The sequence below is a fragment of the Bos grunniens genome, chromosome 23 (assembly GCF_055505025.1).
Source record: "Bos grunniens cultivar Pamir isolate PY7600 chromosome 23, Bosgru_T2T1.0, whole genome shotgun sequence".
NCBI classification, from domain to species: Eukaryota; Metazoa; Chordata; class Mammalia; order Artiodactyla; family Bovidae; genus Bos; species Bos grunniens.
This window is the reverse complement of record NC_141187.1, coordinates 9205667-9224315: the sequence shown is the minus strand read 5'-3', so window position 1 is coordinate 9224315 and position 18649 is coordinate 9205667. Positions and strand designations below refer to the sequence as shown.

Genomic DNA, 18649 nt, shown 5'->3' with positions numbered 1-18649 from the left:
AAGTGTTAGTCGCTCAGTCATATCCAACTCTTTGGGACCCCATGGACTCTCTCCATGGAATTATCCAGGCAAGAATACTGGAGTGGGTAGCCATTCCCTTCTCCAGGGGATCTTCCCGACCCAGGGATCGAACCCAGGTTTCCTGCATTGCAGGCAGATTCTCTACCATCGGAACCACCAGGGAAGCCCCTTCCCCTCCCCATCACTTCTTATAAAAATCGCACCATCTGACCACACAGCCTCCTCCCGCTGGCCTGAACTGCCCCTCAGAGCCCAGGGGCATGTGCCTCTTCTGCCCTCATGATGGGATGCGGTGTCATGATGGGATGGAAGGAGCACCTTTTGAGCTAACATCTGGCCGAGAGCAGAGCCTGCACCCCCTTGGGGCTCTATGTCAGTGAGTGAAAAGTCAGGAAAACACAGAGGCCAGCCAACCGTGACCTTAGGTTGTACTGGGTCCCAGAACATGCCTGGGATCTACTTCACGACCCAAACAAAGCCCTCCCTAAGCAGAGAGAGAGGCAGAGGATTCTGTCTCCCCACTCTTGGCAGGGCTTCTCTTTCACCATTGTTGACTTAAAAAAATGTATAACCTAAAAGTTGAAAATTCTATTTTATTTGGTGGACGTTCTTAGGACTGTAAGCCCAGGAGACAGCCTCTCAGATAACCCTGAGAAAACTGTTCAGAAGAGGATGAGGGGAAGCCATGAGATGAGTTTTTGCAACAATACCAGGTAGCCATAACAAAAGATTACTGTCAATAAAAGAAAACCAGATATCTCAAATTAAGAGATTTAGCACTTTTTTATGTTTGGGAAGATACAAGAAACTGAGCTCACTGAAATTATTCCTTTGATATGCGCCTCAGTTATCTGGAGCTAGTATCCTGTGTTTTCTCATCCAGCGTTTCCTCAAGCTGCACCTTGAGGGTGGCTGCAGTTTGATGACTGCTAGATGGTGGGCATTCCTTGTTTCCACCTTGCGTTGCCTCAGGGCTCACCAATGCGGGTGGCTGTAAGGTGGTGGCTAGATCCTTCGTTTGCTGATTGCACCATTTAGCAATTCAGTATGACTTTACTGAGTGCCTACCATGCCTCCCTCCTAAGGCTTCCCTCTTAGTTCAGTCGGTAAAGAATCTGCCTGCAATGCAGAAGACCTGGGTTTGATCCCTGGGTCAGGAAGATCCCCTGGAAAAGCAAATGGCAATCCACTTCAGTATTTTTGCCTGGAGAATCCCATGGACAGAGGAGTCTGGGAAGCTACAGTGCATGGGCTTTCAAGAGTTGGACACGACTTAGCTACTAAACTACCACCACCATGCCTCCACCCAACGAAAGGATGGAGGATTCAGAGAGAAAGAACACTTGGTCTTACAGGGAGAAGGAGTGAGCAAGATGGGAAAGAGAAAAGGAAACCAAAAACAAACCCCCCCCAAAACGCCCTCAGACCTCACCAACATGGTGGCCCTGGGAGGCCGAGTCTGACCTCACCATCATGGCCACACGTCGAACGTCACAGACCTCCCAATATGGCGGCCACCACTGACCTTCCCGTCATGGCGCGGAGCCCCGCCCGCTCCGCCGCGGCCGCGGGCGGGAGCAGTTCCGGGTGCGGCGCGCGCCGGGGGTGGTGTCCTGGCCATGGCCGGCCTGTCGGACCTGGAGCTGCGGCGGGAGCTGCAGGCCCTGGGCTTCCAGCCGGGCCCCATCACCGACACCACCCGGGACGTCTATCGCAACAAGCTGCGCCGCCTGCGCGGCGAGGCCCGGCTGCGCGGCGAGGAGCGGCCGCGGGAGGCGGCCCGGGCGCAGGGCGAGGAGGCCCGGCTGCGCGAGGAGGCGCCGCTGCGCGCCCGGCCCGCCGCGGCTTCCCCGCGGGCGGAGCCCTGGCTCTCCCCGGCGGCTTCGGGCCCGGTCTATGCGACGCCCGGGGCCTACGGTGACATCGGAGCCCCCGCGGCCTCCTGGTCCGGGAGCCGCGGCCTCGCCCGCCCCGCGCCGCTCAGACGCCGCGCCTCGGCCCGGGGCAGCTCCGAGGAGGACGAGGACGGCCGGCCGTTCGGCAGGACCGCGCCGGGCGCCAGCCCCGGGCTCCGGCGCTGGTGGGCCGCGTCTCCGGCCTCGGCGCGGCCGCCCTCCGCCCTCCTCGGCCCCGACCCGCGCCCGGGCCTGCGGGCGACGAGAGCCGGCCCGGCGGCCTCGGCGCGCGCCCGGCCCGAGGCGGGGCGGCGGCTGGAGCGCTGCCTGTCCCGGCTCCTGCTCTGGGCCAGCCTGGGGCTGCTGCTCGTCTTCCTGGGCATCCTCTGGGTGAAGATGGGCAAGCCCTCGGCGCCGCAGGAGGCGGCGGACAACAGTACGTCCCGGGCCGGCGCAGGGGAGGGCGCTGGGCGCGCGGGTGTCCCCGGAACGACCCCCGGGCCTCTCAGCGCCAGGCCGCACGTCCCGGGCCTGCTAGATACCTCAGGCCACTTTCTTCCCTCCAGATTTAAAGACTTTCCTTCCTCCAGCTGTGGGATTCCTGCATCTGCAATCATTTCTGTCTTCACTTCCTCCTATTTTTATTTTCGGCCCTAGCCCTCCCTACTTAACTTCCCTTTCCAGCACGTGCTGGAAGCACTCTATCCGTAGTCACTTTTACTTTCCGCTCTCTAGAGAAAGCCCTCTAACACAACCCTCTGAAGGCCCACCCCCACTCCTTTTGAGTTCTGCCCTCCCCTTTGATTTCTTGCTAGTGCCCCAGGTCACCCGCGCAGAGATAGGTTCTGATTGGGGTCCCAGCTTTGCAGCACCAAAAAGGCCACATCCTCTTCTTTGGCCCAGGGGACCCCCTGTATGTCAAGAGGAGATTATACTAGTCCTGCCTCAGACAGGCGTGCAAGAGCCTTTAAAGAGTTTAAACTGATGTAAATGGTGGCATTTATCACTGTTTGCAGCACCTTCATGGAATGTGTTAAGAGAGGGTCCTGTGACTCAAGGATATTCCCAGCCATGCCTCTGTCCACAGTTAGTTCTGTGATAAGACATGGCAGAATGAGATCTGCCAGATACAGTATGTTAACGAATAGTTAAGGATCTGTGTGTTTTCTAAAAGGGAAATTTGCTTCTTCCAGAATTCTCCAGGCTAATAGGAAACAGCAGAGTGACCATTTCTTTATAAATTTAAGTATAAAGTGACCCTTTAGTTCACCAGCTTTTAATATTCTTTACAAAAATGAATGTGATTAGTACTATTCCCAGCCACATTTTTCCATGCCTAGCACGAACAGCCAAAATGCAGGGGAAAGCTAAATTATGTCTTAGCTGTTGGAGCAGATGGATATTTGGGTGTATGAGGAAGTCTGTGGGCGCGGGGATCCCAGACTTAGGCACACACTCAGATAATTTCTTGACTATGAGAGCAGGTTATCCACTTGCTAGAGAAATTAAACAGACCCAGGAGTGTCATGGAACTGTACTGGTTCTAACTGTAACTACATTGGTGATGTCAAAAAACAGTATACTGTCATACTCATTGCTGAGATGCTTTAAGACAACAGCTCTTGGATAAATACTGGAAATTTACCTGGAATTCCCCTCCCATGATGGTATTAAACATGTTTAACATAACATTGTTTACAGTTTACAGAACCACCATATATCTTGTCTTCTTTGACAATGAGTCTAAATTAAGCTAGAAAGGCTTTAGTGATCCCATGTTATGATGAAGAAACCAGAGATTCAGAGTGGTTAAGTGAGTAGTTACCCAATAACCTGTGGCTAATCATTTTTCCCTGAGATTAGAAAACAGGTGTCCTAATTCTTAATCCAGAACTGAGAACCCCTTTACATTTTACTGCCTACATTTTTAAAATGCTTCATTTAGATGATATCTTTCTAATCCCCGCCTTTTTGTTGGTAATGTTTTACTTCCTCTGAATTTTGAGGATGATCCCTTTTTGTACCCTTTTCCAAAACCCACACTTTTAATTTCCTCTGTTTCTTTTCTTGGTCTCAGTGAAATTACTGCCAGTGGACTGTGAGACAAAAACAGATGAGGTGAGTTTGAGTTTTTCTAGCTTTCGCTATTCCTCTCAAGGATGTTAGCCTCCATCGGGAGGTAGACTTGCCCAGGAAAAGATCATAAAAGGATCATTTTCAGGAGTGCGTCCTGTAACGTACCAGAATCACATCGTGTTCTGTGATGTACGTGTCAGACTCAATTGTGGCCGTGAAGGAGTACTTGAAACAGAATTTGAGCTCCCAAGATCCAACCCCTGACTTGTTACAGGAGCTCTCCCATCAACCGCAGCGTCGAGGGCTTTGATCTTCTGCCTGAGTCTATCTGGGGGGTGGAGTGGGTGGTGGTTGAGGGACCTCTCAAGCTCCCTGGCCTCAGGAGGAAGGGTGGGCTGCTTTTTAAGCACCAGGAGGCCAGGTTCTCAATTCCACATGCTCAGGTCGTCCCTCTCTGACTCTGAAAATGCTGTTCTGATTTGAAATGTCATCAAGGGGTTGTTTAAACACATCTGAAGTGGAGTTAGTTCTCTTAGTCTATAGATTGGTTTTGTGACACTTTAATGTTCCCTACAAATAATACTTGGGGAAGGTGAGCCGCCCCGTCCATTTACGAGTCATGAAAACGGCATTAGCAAGGAGCTGGGACACCACCGGTAAGGTAGTAGTCTAGGGAAGATAGAGGCTGTAAATTTTCTGGTCATAAATCCTGCCAGGCAGAGCCTTGTGCTGCCAGAGGGCATGACTTAGTAGTCTAATTATTAAGTGTGCAACCCCAGGCCTCCCCCAGCCCTCAGGGCACATCTCCGGCAGTTGGGGACGGGGGAGCGGCCGGGAGAGGAACCGCACACACTCATCCGTAGGCCCACGTTGCCCACATTAATGAAGTGGCATCCTGATGCAGACAAGTGGTTTTATTTCTCTTGAGCTTCTGCTGTGTCATATTTGGGGGTGTTTTTATTACACGTATTTATTGCTTTCATCCACCAGATATCTTTGCTTCCCTACTGTTTTATAAAAACAGACTCATAATAAGTATAATCTGCCTTCTATCGTAAAAACTGCAGTTGATGATTAAAGGAAGTGGCCCAGAAACATGGCCAGAAGGGGAAACTAGAGTTTTGAAGACAGAAAACAAAAACGGGAACAAAATTTTCTTTTCTGTGAGACTTCTCTGGCGATACTAGTCATTTGTCTTCTATTTAGAAACGGGCTCCCTGGTTTCTGTTTCTTGGTCCTGCACAGCTGTGAGTATGTCAGACCCACGACGGAGGGCAGATTCCCTCTGGGGTCATCCTTGGTGGGGGATGCGCTCATCCCCACCGCGTGAGCCATCACGCACCATCCAACTCCTCGCTGAAGACGTGCCCAGCCTGGCCAGGCGCGTCCCAGACCAGACATCGCAGGCTGGGTGCTGGGTTCTGCTGCACTGAGCTTCCATGGGGCACGCTCCGCCTTCGGGGAGGATGCGCGTGGGAGCAGGCAGCTCGGGGGGTATTTCTCAGCTTGAGTGAGTGTCTTGTTGAAAGCCTCACACTTTCTGTGGCTCAAGCTCACCCAAAACCCAGAGGGGCATTTGGGTTTGAGAGACAGATATTTTTTCCCCCATCTCAGCTCTCTACCAGGCTCGTCATTCTTCCTGCTTTTGTCCTGCGGAAACCCTGGGGAGGGGCTGGCAGTGGGTGTGTTATCTTAATCAGGCTGTCGCATTGTCTGGTACCTTCTGTCCTTTGAGCCTTTCAGCCTTGCTTTGCCTAAATGTCTGTGAGTTCGGAACAGTATTAATTGCTCCTGCTTTTTTTTCCTGATTGTGACAATGATAGATGTTTAGCAAGTTCGAAAAATGGGACAATAACCACCCTTGGTTCTGCCACCTAGAGATAATCACCGTTAATGTTTGGGGAGCTTCTCTTCCTCCCTTCACTCTCTGTGTATGTATGTGTTTATAGAATTGGGATCTCTGTATATTTAGTTATATTTGACAATTACCAGCTTTGCCTATATCGTTAAATAGTCTTTAAAAAGTAGTTGGGGTTTCTGACTCTGCTAGTAGGCATGTGAGTTGTTTTGGACATTTATAGTCTTGTGCATAAGTCTTGGTTACATCATTTGGTACCTTGTTAAGGCATCAGGGCCCTTAGGCCACATGAGGGGACAAAGCTCGGCCGCTGAGAGTATTCAGAACCAAGTTAGATCGGGCAGCACGTGAGCCCCGAGAAGGAAAACGATCTTGGTTTCTTCTCTAGCTGCAGAGCCAGATCTAGAACCCAGACCTCCGACTTCCGGTCCAGGGCTGTGCCTGGTGACAACCTGGAAGCCGTCTGGAGCGGGGGAGTGTGCTTGGAGTCCACTGGCCACACTCCATGCGGCTCCACCACCTACAAGCTGTGGGATCTTAGTGGCCACCTCTACTCTCTAAACCTTGGGCCACTCACCTGAGAAATTGGGGTACAGTGAGGGATGTGGTAAGGCTTCAGGGTTCACATACAGACCACTCAGCACAGCACCCAACCTCCCATCCACTCTCAAAGAAAAGCAGCCTGTTTTGAACGTTCCAAATGCGGCGAGTCCAGCTGAATGGTGCCCCTGCTGTCATGGGCGCTGCAGGAGTGGGCATGCAGGCGTGCCTCTCCTCACACAGGTGACATTTTCCTCCCGACAGTTCAGATTCCTCTACATTTTCCATTTCTAGAAGAATCTAAGATTAAACGTTTGCAGCAGATAATGCACAAAGTAGACAATCCACAGGCAGACTGTAGGTACTTGCCTCTCCAAAAACTTGACGCGAGTGGCCCAGGGGGAGACCAGACCGCGTCGTGCGGCAGTGGCTTTGCCCTCTGAGGAGCCCGAGTGCCGCGTTGCCCACGGTTGCCCCCCGCGCTGCACGGCTGGTGGCCTTTTCCCTGCGGGAACCCAGGGGCCGGGGCCTGGGAGCCTCTGGAATGTCGGCCCTTGGTGGTTACCGCGTCTGTTGTCAGTCTGCCTCTGTTTTCTCAGTGTTCTTTTCAGTCAGTCGACCTGGTGTTTATCGACCCTAGCCTTGGGCCCACCTCTTGGCAGAATTTGCTGCTGTCGTTGTTTTAAGGTGTGAGGCTGTCCTTGCGGCCTAGCTCTTGACAGAGTGGCTGAGGAGATGAAAGCAGGCAGCCAGGCCCCTCACCCACACCGCCTTGCTGACCGCTTGTCCTGTGCCCTTCCAGTTCTGTCAGGCCAAGCAGAAGGCGGCCTTGCTGGAGCTGCTGCACGAGCTGTACAACTTCCTGGCCATCCAGGCAGGTGAGTAGGCGTCCCGAGGCCTGAGCTGCCTCAGCGGGCCGAGGCCGAGGTGCTGCGGTTGTCTCCCAGAAGCCACGCCTCACCTTCCCCACGTCCCCCACAGGCACATCCCATGTAAGCCTTGCATCTGAGCAGAACATATATCCCTTTCAGCAGGTGCACCCCATTCTCTGGGGCGCCCTCCACCTAATGTTCTGGGGGTCCCTGTGGCGTTGGAAGGGACCAGGCCTCAGGCCGTCTCAGAGTCTAGGACTCCCAACCTGGAGGGCCTCCCTGTACCAGGTCAGCCCGGTCAGGTGCAGAGGCTTCTGCAGGCAGCAAGTGGTCTGGGTGGTGGGCCGAGCACCATCAGGCCCATCCCGCCCTCCGGGGCCCCGGTGTCACGGACCCCAGTGTCCCCCGTGGGACGCTGGACCAGTCCCTGACATCTCAGGGCCTCAGTCTCCCCATTTCACCGAGTGATCTTAGTCTGTCTTTTCTTAACTAAATGAAAGCCAAGAGCCGTTCTTTAGAAGAGGGCCTTCTCAACCCCCTCCCAAGACGCCCCCTGGAAACGCCTCTGTGTGGAATCTCTGCCGCTGTTTCCATTGGTAAACGTGTTCCTTGAGGCCCGAGGTGGCATCGTCATACTCTGTCCTCTCCTGATATCCAGGAGGCTCTCAGAACCACTGATGACGTGGTGACTGCTCAGGGCGTGTGCCTGTGCTAAGGGTCTTCATCACAAAAACCAGACATCAGTCTGCAGGAGGTTCAAGGGGTGCTGCTCACCTACAGGGCCAGCCCTTGTCTAAGGTTGTCGCCGGGAGGTCAAGGTTGAGTGGACTTAGACTCGGCCCTCAGCCCTCGGGGCCAAGCCTGTGAGCCTCAGCTCTGCACCTCCTCCCTCCTGACTGCGAGGGGACCAGGCTGGTCACAGGGGCCTCTGTGAGCTCCCTGGAGGAGAGGCGGGGTCGGGGCTCACAGCATCACAATCAGTTTCGGCCCAGGTGTTTGGCATATAAATTCTGGCCGGAGGGCGTATTTGAAACCTTTGTGACTCGGTTGTGGTCCAAGCACAGCAGCATCAGTGTCCCCCAGGAGCTTATTGGAAATACAGCATCTCGGGCTCATCTCAAATCTATTGCATCAAAGTCTGAGGTTTACCGAGGCCCCCAGGAGGTGACGTTGAGGAGCTCCACTCTTAAACTATGGATCCCAGTAGGCAGTTCTCCCCCTCCCACCCCCCATACGCGGTCCTGGCTCTTGTCGTCAGGGGGCCTGGTACCCGCTGTCTTCTGAGGGTTTGCCTCTCACTGAGACAGGCTGCAGAGGAGTGCAGGCTCTCTGGCCATACTCTGTCCCCTTCCTCCTGTTGGAGGTCAGCTATGGACGGGGCACTGAGCTGGCCTTTGCAGGATACAAGGTGACTCAAGGATCCTGTCCACAGACTGCCTGTGGTCCAGTAGAAGAGACAGCCCACCCACCCCCCTGACCACGGGTGATATAAAATGCTGATAGGTGGGAACCAAGAGGCTAGAAGTTCTGGGAGGCACAGTGCCTTTTGGCTGGAGCCGTCAGGAAAGTGTCACAGGGGAAGGGGTCTCTGTGCCAGGCCTTCAAGCCCAGGTGGGATTAGATATGTATTTGTTGGGCAAAGGCAGGGCCAAAGAGGCAGGAAATTACAGAGTCGGGGTTGGAAGCAGCTGCATGAGGAAGGAGAAACAGGGAGCGTGAATGAGTCTCACCTGGTCAGCCATGGTTGCCAGGCCGTTGCAGCTCCATGCTGCAGGCAGGAAGGCTTGGAGCAGGGGAGTGACAGAGAGCCAGGTGCGGGAAGGCAGCGCTTTGAGTGGAAGAGTGTCGTCTAAGCAGGATCATTTTAAAGCTTTGTTGACCAAACATGGATGAGAAAGGGGAGAGAAGGAAACCAGAAGACCTAGGCAGTGGTCCCAGCAGCCTGAGCAGGGTAGGGCAGTCTGGGGTCGGGCAGGAGCATGGGAGAAGCCAGCTGAGTCTCAGGGGGCCCAGAAGGACAAGGCCAGCTTTGAAGTAGGAAGATCTGGTTGCTGGGGGCGAGGAGCAGGCTTCAGTTCATTCTCAGGATTTTGTGATATTATCTTCAGCCACTCTCTCCCCAGCACACAGACACATACAGACTGGCCATCCAGAGCCCAGGCTGTGCCAGGCTGAGGGCAGTCAGGCCGGTGAGGGGTTAAGGCCCAGCCTCACACAGTCCCTGCTCCCATGGGGTCTCCTGGTAAAGCAGCTGCTGGCAAGTGAGCCACAGCGGGTGATCGGGAGCTAAGGGCTGTGGCGGGGCCCCAAGGCCAGCTGATCTGGCTAAACGAGGTCCCCATGGCTGGGGCCTTTTCAGAGGGGCTGGTCCGTGGGCCGGGCCTAGAAGCCTGGGCCGGACGAAGGGCGAGGCTCCCAGCTACCCTAAGTGGGAGCCGGCTGTACAGGGTGCTCAGCAGAGGGCTTTGGGGCACCGTGCCGAGGTCCCAGCACACAGACACCCCTTCTTCCTTGGCCATCACTCCCCAGGGCCCCTCAAAACCTGGCATTCTAGGTCACCAGCCTGTGACCAGTCAGAAACCCTGCAGTGCAGCGCTCCCTGCCTTTCTTTTTCCTAGGCTGCGTTTATTTATAGTCCCATCCCAGTACCTTCCAGAGCTGTCTGTCTGATCCTTTTAGGGATCAATTGCAAACAGACCTTGGTATTGGGCAGCTTTTTAGTCATTTAATGCAAATTGCTGCACTGCTTTGCAGGTCAGGTTTTAATGATCTGGCCTCGATCCAAGCTAAGTGGCTTTTGATCTTGCTGCACAGTGAAGATGCCCCACAGCTGTCAGGGCCGGCGGGCCACAGGCTCCCCGTCAGAGCTGATGGCTTGATTCTTGCTGCCGTGTTCAGTCGGTTGCCAGGTAAATTTTTTTACCTCTTTGTGTTTGAATGTGTGTTTTTTCCCGTCCTAGGTAATTTTGAATGTGGAAATCCAGAGAAGCTAAAGAGCAAATGCATTCCTGTCACGGAAGCCCAGGAATATATAGCAGTAAGTAGGCTGCCGTGTGCGTCCATTCCCCGGAAGCCCTGGTGTTCTGTATTGATCTTTCAAGCCCTGTGTTTTGTTTTGTTTTTTTTCCCTTGTTTTGTGTTTGCTTTTTGGCTTGTTTGCTTTCCCTTTAAAAAAAAAAGATTTTTTTTTTTTTTAACACAGTTGAGTGCTCGGCTCCCTGAAGTTAAGGCAGCAGTGGGGTGACTGGGCCCAGGGTGAGCTGAGAGCCAGGGCCCGGCCTGCAGGCAGCTCGCCCCTGACCCATTGCCCCCCAGCCAGCTGACCGGGCCACTGCCCTGCCCCTTCCCGGAGCAGTCCTGTGACTTGCTCCTCTTCTGGCTCATTTTCCCCTTCTCAGCAGCTTATTTAAGATATTTCACCTGCCATTTCACTTCCCCCTTAGGATTACCATCCAGGTTGCTCCGGGTCCTTTTGATTTTCGATGTGGCCTCAGGTGGACAGAATTACAGGTTTTAGAGCCAGCAGAGAGAGACCCAAGGGGTCACCTCATCCAGTTTTCATTTCACCGATGAGGCACCTGGGGCCCGGAGAGGGGAGGGTCTTTGCACAAGGCCACACGGCCGGCTCTGGCCACAGGGAGGGCCCCTGCCCCAACGTCGTCTTCCACGTCCATCCAGATGAGCCGCCAGCTCTCTGGCCTGGCACCGCGGCCCTTAAGGAAACTGCATTCCTCCAGCTGCCGCAGACCTGCCCCGTTTTCCCACGCGCACTTCCGCATCACCTCCTCCAGTTACAGCCTCTTCTCCGGGATCATCTGCCCCAGATCGCCATCCCACCAGTTTGCTATGCGTTTAGTGGAGTGGGGCTAGGGGGCACACGGAGGACAAAGGGGGCTTCCATGACCCAGCTGCTCTGCCCAGACGGAGCACTAATCTCCCCCGCCCAGACGGAGCACTAATCTCCCCTGCCCCCTCCCACAGAATGTGACCAGCAGCTCCTCCACCAAGTTTGAAGCCGCGCTGACTTGGATACTGAGCAGTAACAAGGACGTGGGCATCTGGTGAGTAAGGCCCTGTCCTTGCCCAGCAGCTCTGGTGTCTGGGGCCCGGAGGTGGAGGCCAGGTCTCCCAGCTGAGTCGTGAAGGGCCAGGCCTGAAGCTGGGCGGTGGAGGGAGAAGGGTCAGCGATGCCACAGGAGGAGCAGTTTAGGATGGGACGCAAAAATCCAAACGTCAGGGTGACTGCCTGGCAGTCCAGCTACACCTGTTTGAAGTAACTCAGGCCATGCCCCTTCCTGTCGCTGGCCCCCACGCTTTGCTGGCAAAGGCACTTTTCTGTGCTGCCTTGCCTTGGTGCTAATTTTCATTTGTAGATGAGGCGATTCTGTATGTTGGTTTCACTCAGTATGGAAACTGTAAATGGAGAGACCGGGTTTTATTCCAGCTGGGCGGTTTGGCCTGTTCCTGTCCCTGGTGAGCATGGTTCGCAGAAACAGCGCACTCACCCTCCTGAAAGGCCCCCGACTGGCTCCTCAGCCCAGCGGTGGGGGCACCAGCCACTTGCAGATGCGGGAGTCCCCTGCTGGGGAGACCCTGCCTCGTCACCCCCCACCCCTCAGGGTTCAGGTGTCTGTTCAGGCTACAGCTGCTGATACTAAAGCACACTCTGGGGTTTTGTTCTCTTCCTCTCTAATCCACTCAAATTACTAATTCCATCAGCAGTGCAGCCAGCGGAAGCCCCTCGGGCAGCTGAGCCTGAAGCTTGATAACTGGATGCATGGCACGATTAGAATTCGTTGGCTTTAAAAAAAATCATAATAAACCTTCCCTGAGTGGCTGAGCGATTTTCCCGAGTGTTAGAAAAGGCAAAGAACACGGATTTTTATCCTCGGCAGCACACGCCGAAGCAGCCAACACAGGAATGATGACACCGCCTTTTCCCGTTGGAGGGGGCAGCTTGGCTTGAGCCCAGCCCCCGCGACCAGCATTAGAAGTAGGTCGTGGGACTTTGCTGTACAGAGTAATTGACGCGACATTGTAAATCAACTATGCTTCAATGTGAAAAAAAATTTTTTAAAGAAGTCGGTCATGAGAAATCCCAACAGTTCAAGCACCAGCCATTCACCGTGCGGTCCAGAGCAGGGGCTTGTCGCCTCCTAGAAGGACGGGGGTCGGTGGCGTCTCCCAGCGTCCTGATGCCCCCCTCGCTGGGGCTGGGGTCTGGCCTCTAGGAGCCGGGCCTGTTTGTGCTGCGGGGCCCCGTGGCCTCTGCACTTAAACAGCCGACGTGCCTCCTCGTCGCCAAGGAGAAGCACCCCCTCCCAGACTGTTTCAATCCCTCGCCATGCCTCGCAAAGCCAGCGATTCCGTAAACATCTCCATTTCTCTGTGCTGGGGGGTGGGAATGCAATTTACAGTTTAATCTTCCACACGCTGAGAGGGGTTGTCAACGACCCAACAGAGGGGGGCGTCACTTTAGCGGCAGGGGTTCAAGCCTGCTGCCATCTTTAAAGCTTTATTCTTTCTAAGTAGCCAACGTGGGAAATTTCTGGAAAGAGTGCAGCCAGGGTACAAGTCTATTTTATCAGCAAGTGGAGGCTTCCCAGCCCCTCCTTCCTCCTCTTTCTGCTCAAAGTGAGGCTTCTACAGCGGCTCCTCAGGGCTTTTGAACCTGTTTACAGCCCTGTGTTCTGTCTCAGGTTGAAAGGGGAGGACCCGTCTGAGCTGGTGACCACGGTGGACAAGGTGGTCTGCCTGGAGTCCTCGCGGCCCCGCATGGGTGTTGGCTGCCGCCTGAGCCGCGCCCTGCTCACAGCTGTCACCAACCTGCTCATCTTCTTCTGGTGTAAGTCCTGCCGCCCTGCCCCCCTGCCCCGCCCGCAGCGCCTCCCGGCAGCCCAGCTCAGCAGCACTTGGAACACAGGAGACAAGGTCTAGAACCCAGGCCGGCGGAGTTCATTCTGCCCAGTGACCTGAGGTCTGTCCAGCGAAACGGAGGTGACGCGGTCCGCCACCACCCTGGTCAGCTTTCCTCCGGAGGCCCGGCAGCCGGTGCACAAAGATTAACTAGAAACCCTTGGTTTGGGGTGGGGGCCATCAGTATCCCGAAGGGGCACCTGGCCTGGGCTACAGTTGGGCACCGTCCTTCCCCGGGCTCCAGAGTGCAGGCGTCACGGCAGGAAAGACGCAGCCAGAGCTTGGCCTGATTTTACTCCCTGAACAATGTGAGCACCTGCTGAGGAGCTGCAGATGCCTGACGAAAGCGATCCAGGCCCGGGGCGCTGAGCAGCAAAGGGGAGTCTCCCAACATCAGGGGCTGCCTTTGAGCGGAGACCTTGGGGCGTCTGTGAAGGCAAAAGGCCGTGTCACAGAAGCTGCCTGACTCTGCAGAGAGCCGGCTTACAAATCACAGGCCGTCTGGGCGTGCGCACGGCTCCCTTCCCAACGCGGGCAGGCACAGACATCATTATCGGCAGCAGCATCTCGAATACAAAGGGCTTGGCATGTGTATATGTATGAATCGCGAGTTCTGGTTCGCAAGGGAGAAGATGAAAGCCCGGGAACGAGGCTGGGAGGAGGACTAGGGACGCCGCTCTGATGACAGCCGGCGGGAGGAAGATGACCACTGAACAGCTTGTCTCCCCCACCCCGCATGTCCCATCCTCCGCCTCCTGCTTGCTAGCCCGGGTCTCACACAGTTGGGACGCCACCCCCTCAGCCTCCAGCACAGCCCCCTGCCCCGTGAGAGCCAGTGGGCTCCTGGCCAGGGAAAGTGGCGGGCGGGATTAACCGCGCTTTGTCCCCTCCCAGGCTTGGCCTTCCTGTGGGGGCTCCTGATCCTCCTGAAGTACCGGTGGCGGAAGTTGGAAGAGGAGGAGCAGGCCATGTATGAAATGGTGAAGAAGATCATAGGTGCGTGGCCCCGGGGGGAGGGCTGCTGGCCCCCCACCGCGGGGCCTCACCCTGAACAGCGCCCTCTGTCCCACAGACGTGGTCCAGGACCACTACGTGGACTGGGAGCAGGACATGGAGCGCTACCCATACGTGGGCATCCTGCACGTGCGCGACACCCTGATCCCTCCACAGAGCCGGTGAGTCCCCGCTCGGACCTCGCTGAGGGCCCCGGGCCAGTCGTGCATGCGGGGGCGGTTCAGCCCCAGGTCCCAGCCTGAGGCTCCATCCCTGCCTCTGCCCTGCTGCTGCCACTGCTCTGGAGACGCCGCACTGTTGGTGCTGATACTGATGGGTGCTCTGGACAGTGAGTCCTCGGTCTCCTTTCCTCCTGAGAGGCTCTGCAGGGAAGGACCTGACGGGTTCCGTGAATGGAGGTCAGGGACAGCAGGGTCAGGTCTCTGGTCCCACCGCTCTGGGGCTCTCCTGCTCCTGCCCTCTGCGGATGCTGTCAGCAGGCGGGCGGTCTGTGTGGGCACAGAGTGGCGGCCGACAGGCAGAGCAGCACCGGCCGTGTAGCCGGTGGAGGGGAGGTGGGCCCCCTGCCGCTCTCCTGAGCGGGAAAAGCATCTCCAGGAGCCTCCGGGGACACACCTCTGACGTTCCACTGGCCAGTGACTCATCTCTCCTTGAATCAGTCACTGGCGAGGAAGAGGAGGTTGTTTTTCACACGTCATTAGCCATGATGCACAGTCAGAAACACGTCTTACCTAAGATAACACAGTCCAGTTCCCATATACGAATGCACACACCTGTACTTGGAAACAGCGTTTCACAGCAGTGAATGGGCTCACGACTCATGGAAGGAGTTGGCCGGCCATTGTCATGCACGACTCCGGGACCTCTGTCCCTGTGGGCTGCAGATGCTGGATGGATCCCTGACAAACCCAGGGGTGGGGTAGAATCGGGGGCCAGAGTCCCAGGAGGTGGCCAGCAGGGAGGGCCCACTGCAGTGTGGGCTCACACTCTACCGAGTTCTCCGGCCAGGTGCCGCGCTCTCTCACTCCACCTTCAGCATGGTCCTGGGGGGTGGGGGGAACAGCGAGGACCCCACTTTACAGATGAGGACACTGAGGCACAAGGATGGTGAGGAAGCTGCTCGGAGACCGTGGGCTGGCGCCCCTTCTATGTTCCCAGTGCCGGGCTCTGTGGTTGTCAGTCCAGGAGGAGCTGGAAGATGTGAAGATGCTGAGGCGCACTCACGTCCACCCCAGCCCCAGGATGGCGACAGGCAGGGAACTTCAAGCAGACTGACAGGGTGTAGGATGACCAGTGAGTCCCCGCACGAGGCCACCGCAGCCCTCCAGCTCTCGGGGAGGCCGCTGGTGGGCGCTCAGTCAGGGCAGCCGAGCCCTTGGCTCATGGGGACACAGGCGATCAGTCAGCCCTGCGTGCACACGCTGCCCTGCGGGGAGGGCCTGCTTGTGGGCGGTGAGGGAGCTCTGAAGAGCTGGTTTGGGGAGGCACGCGGGCCAGCTTGCTCATCACCTGATAATGGGCGGCCCGGGAAGGGGCCGAGTGAGGCCCTCCCCGCTCAGGAGCCGCTGTGAAGGTCTCGGTCCCCGGAGCCAGGGCCAGACCAGCCAAGTGAGGACTGCTGAACAGCCCTGGGGTTTGGACCTGACCTCCCCGGGAAGAAAGCCCCGAGACCCCACTCTGCCTCCTGAGTCAGGAGCCACCTCCGGAGCTTCCCTCCATCCGCGCTCCCCGCTGAACCCCCTGCTCCACACACCCCCCAACATTCATTGCATGCTTGGGGTGCTGGGGAGTGGTCTGCAGTCAGACATGAGGCTGGGTCTCACCAAAGGGTAGACATCAGAGCAGCCCTCCCCCACCGCCCTGGGATCTTCCTGTCTGGTCTAGAGGAGCAAAGAGAAACTAGGAGGCTGTCTGAGGGGGTGCAGGGCCCCGGGGACCCCAAAGAGCAGGGACTCTGATCACTGCAAAGACTGCCCGACCTAGTGGCTCTGTTTCCACAGGCAGCTCCAGCGTCCAGGCCTCCCCCGCTGGAGGCTTAGTTCAGCCCCATCCCCTGAAGTGCTGTGGAGTCTGGACTCAACAGCCCAGTGGTCACTGTCTAATTGGCCCACACGAGACATTAAAATGCAGCCCTCACTGGAGGGGGGGCGGCGGGCCTGCTGCAGTATCAAGTCCTGGCAAGAGTCTTCCCACTTGGACACCTGGGGTGGGGGGCGGGGAGCTGCAGCTCCTTTCAGCTCCCTTTAACTGAAAGCTTTTGGAGCAGAGAAGGTTGAGGAAGCCTTTCTCTGGGCTCACGAAATTTCTCTCCTCTGCAAGAGCCCTGTTAGCACCTGACCACTCTTCCCGCAGATAGATAAATTCTGGGTGAGCTCCCTGCTTTGGTACAGAGGGCATCCACAGCCCACCTCCCTTGGCAGCCCTGGGCCGTCTGGCCTCCTGAGCTTCCCCTCCCCCTCTCTGCAGGAGGCGCATGAAGCGAGTGTGGGACCGGGCGGTGGAGTTCCTGGCCTCCAACGAATCCCGGATCCAGACGGAGTCCCACCGCGTGGCCGGGGAAGATATGCTGGTGTGGAGATGGACTAAGCCCTCTTCCTTCTCTGACTCAGAGCGATAAACCCTGGGCGGGGGCGGTACCTAATCAGCCTGTCCCAGGCCAGTCGCCTCTGGGACGGACACGAGAGGGCTACGCCCTGCCGGTGCTGAATTCACCTTTGCCTTGACTCGCCCGCCTCCTGACCTTGGTTCCAAAGGTGTGAGACTGGGCTCCGTGGGAAAACGTGAGCGTCCTCAGAGGGCAAGGGGAGGAGCCAGGGGGCAGCTGCCTCTGCATCTGGCCATCCTGTCTACCCAGTGTTGCTGGCACAAAGAGGAGAGGGGTTGGTTTTTCACGAAGAAATAAAAGCGCAGGGGCCATGAGCCCTTGCAGAGCAAGTGTGCGCCCGGTGAGCCCACTGCGCCCGCGGGAGGTGGTTTGGGGTGGCGGGCTGGGGCAGCAGGGCCTGGGGAGCAGCTCGGTCATGTGCCTTCGCGGGGTGTTCCTGGGGAGCCCAGGAGTGAGGGAGAAAGCCTCCTCGAGCTGGGTGGGGCCTGTGATCCCTAGGGGAAGGGGCTGGAAGTTAAGTACCCTAGGAGAACTGTTTAGACACGGTCTGGCCGCGCGAGGGCTCTGGCTGGGGGGCCTGAGCAGCTGGGGTGACCTCTCGGAAGGAACCCCGAGGAGAGGCGAGTCGGGCTGCCGCCAGCTGGGCGGCCCCGCGGAGCCTGGAACTCCCGGTGGGTGAGGATCGCTGGGTTGACGGTGACCACCCCGCCTCCCCGCCCCGGGGCGATTTGCCGGAACATCGGCTGCTGGGCTCCAGGCGGGAGTGAGGGCGCCCCCTGCCGCCCCCGGGCTCCAGCCCTAAGCGCCCCGCCCTCCCCGCCGGCGGAGCGCCCCCAAACCCTCGCGGGGGCCTGATGAGCTCAGGGCTGGGGCCCCTCCGGGTGAGCCACATCCCCGCGGGCTCTGGTCCGTGGCGGGCGGGGGAGGGGACGAGCCGAGGAGACGGAACAGCTGCCTCCAAAAGGCTTTAAGCACCTCTCTGGTCTTACTGGTATTTTTTGTTTCCTTAATAAAGCGCCAGTCTCCCTCATTTGAGCAATACTCTCTCATTTTTTCTGATGTCTGGGGTGATGGGCAGGCCTGGAATCCCAGCGCCTGCCCCGTGGCAAAGCAGGTCTCATAAGCAGGCTCCAGCCAGAAGAAACTGCAACAGGCTTCACTATCAGAGCTGAAACTCTTGGATAAATAAATGCTTATTAAAAATGGATGTGGTTCTCGTCAGTGGTTCTTTCCCTCTCCCCTCAAAGCAATATGTAAGGAGAGGCAACGTGCAGAGTTATTAAGCGCTGGCCAGGGAGACTTATTCTGCGAGAGAAGGCCGGAGCGGCCTCAGGCAAACCACATACCTTGGACCCTCAGTTTCCACTTTATAACACGGTGTGATGACGCTGCCCTGCAGGTTGAACTCAAAAGATGTATGCCTGGGCTCTGGGTAGTAAGAAGCGGGGGCCACTTTCTCTTGCCCCATTTCTGCCTCCCTCAAGGCCACAGAGGCTCCCAGAGGTGCTGAGCACCTGCCGTAGGAAGGAGAGAAAGAGCCGGGTGAAGTTGGACGGGGTGTCTCGGCCACTGATGGTGACTCCTAGGGAAGCAGGAAGTGGACATTGATGGCAAACTTGTCTCTTCGGGGCTGGCCACTGGGGAGAACACAGCTCGGGATGTGTCGGAGTCCCTCCATGGAGTCAGAGGGTTGCTGGGAGGGCTTTGAGGGTCCTACTGCTCTCTACCAGCATTGCCTGTACCCTGGGGGCACAGCGGGTGAGCTGCTAGCAGTGGGGGTCAGCGCCATGTGCGGTGGGCCTTCCTGGGTCAGCCTGGGATGAAGGCCACTCCACTGCCCGGCCACATGGGT

General features: G+C 56.8%; 1 protein-coding gene across 1 annotated transcript; it reads left to right on the top strand.

Annotated features, from left to right (window-relative positions):
- The first annotated feature begins 1592 nt into the window (after positions 1 to 1592).
- Positions 1593 to 18004, top strand: LEMD2 (LEM domain nuclear envelope protein 2). The gene is made up of 9 exons (XM_086371202.1): positions 1593 to 2352; positions 3994 to 4034; positions 7193 to 7268; positions 10223 to 10299; positions 11244 to 11323; positions 12962 to 13107; positions 14073 to 14174; positions 14251 to 14353; positions 16659 to 18004. The coding sequence occupies exons 1-9, from the start codon at positions 1641 to 1643 to the stop codon at positions 16807 to 16809; spliced, it is 1488 nt and encodes a 495-aa protein (XP_086227328.1). The 5' UTR covers positions 1593 to 1640; the 3' UTR covers positions 16810 to 18004.
- The last annotated feature ends 645 nt before the right edge of the window (positions 18005 to 18649 follow it).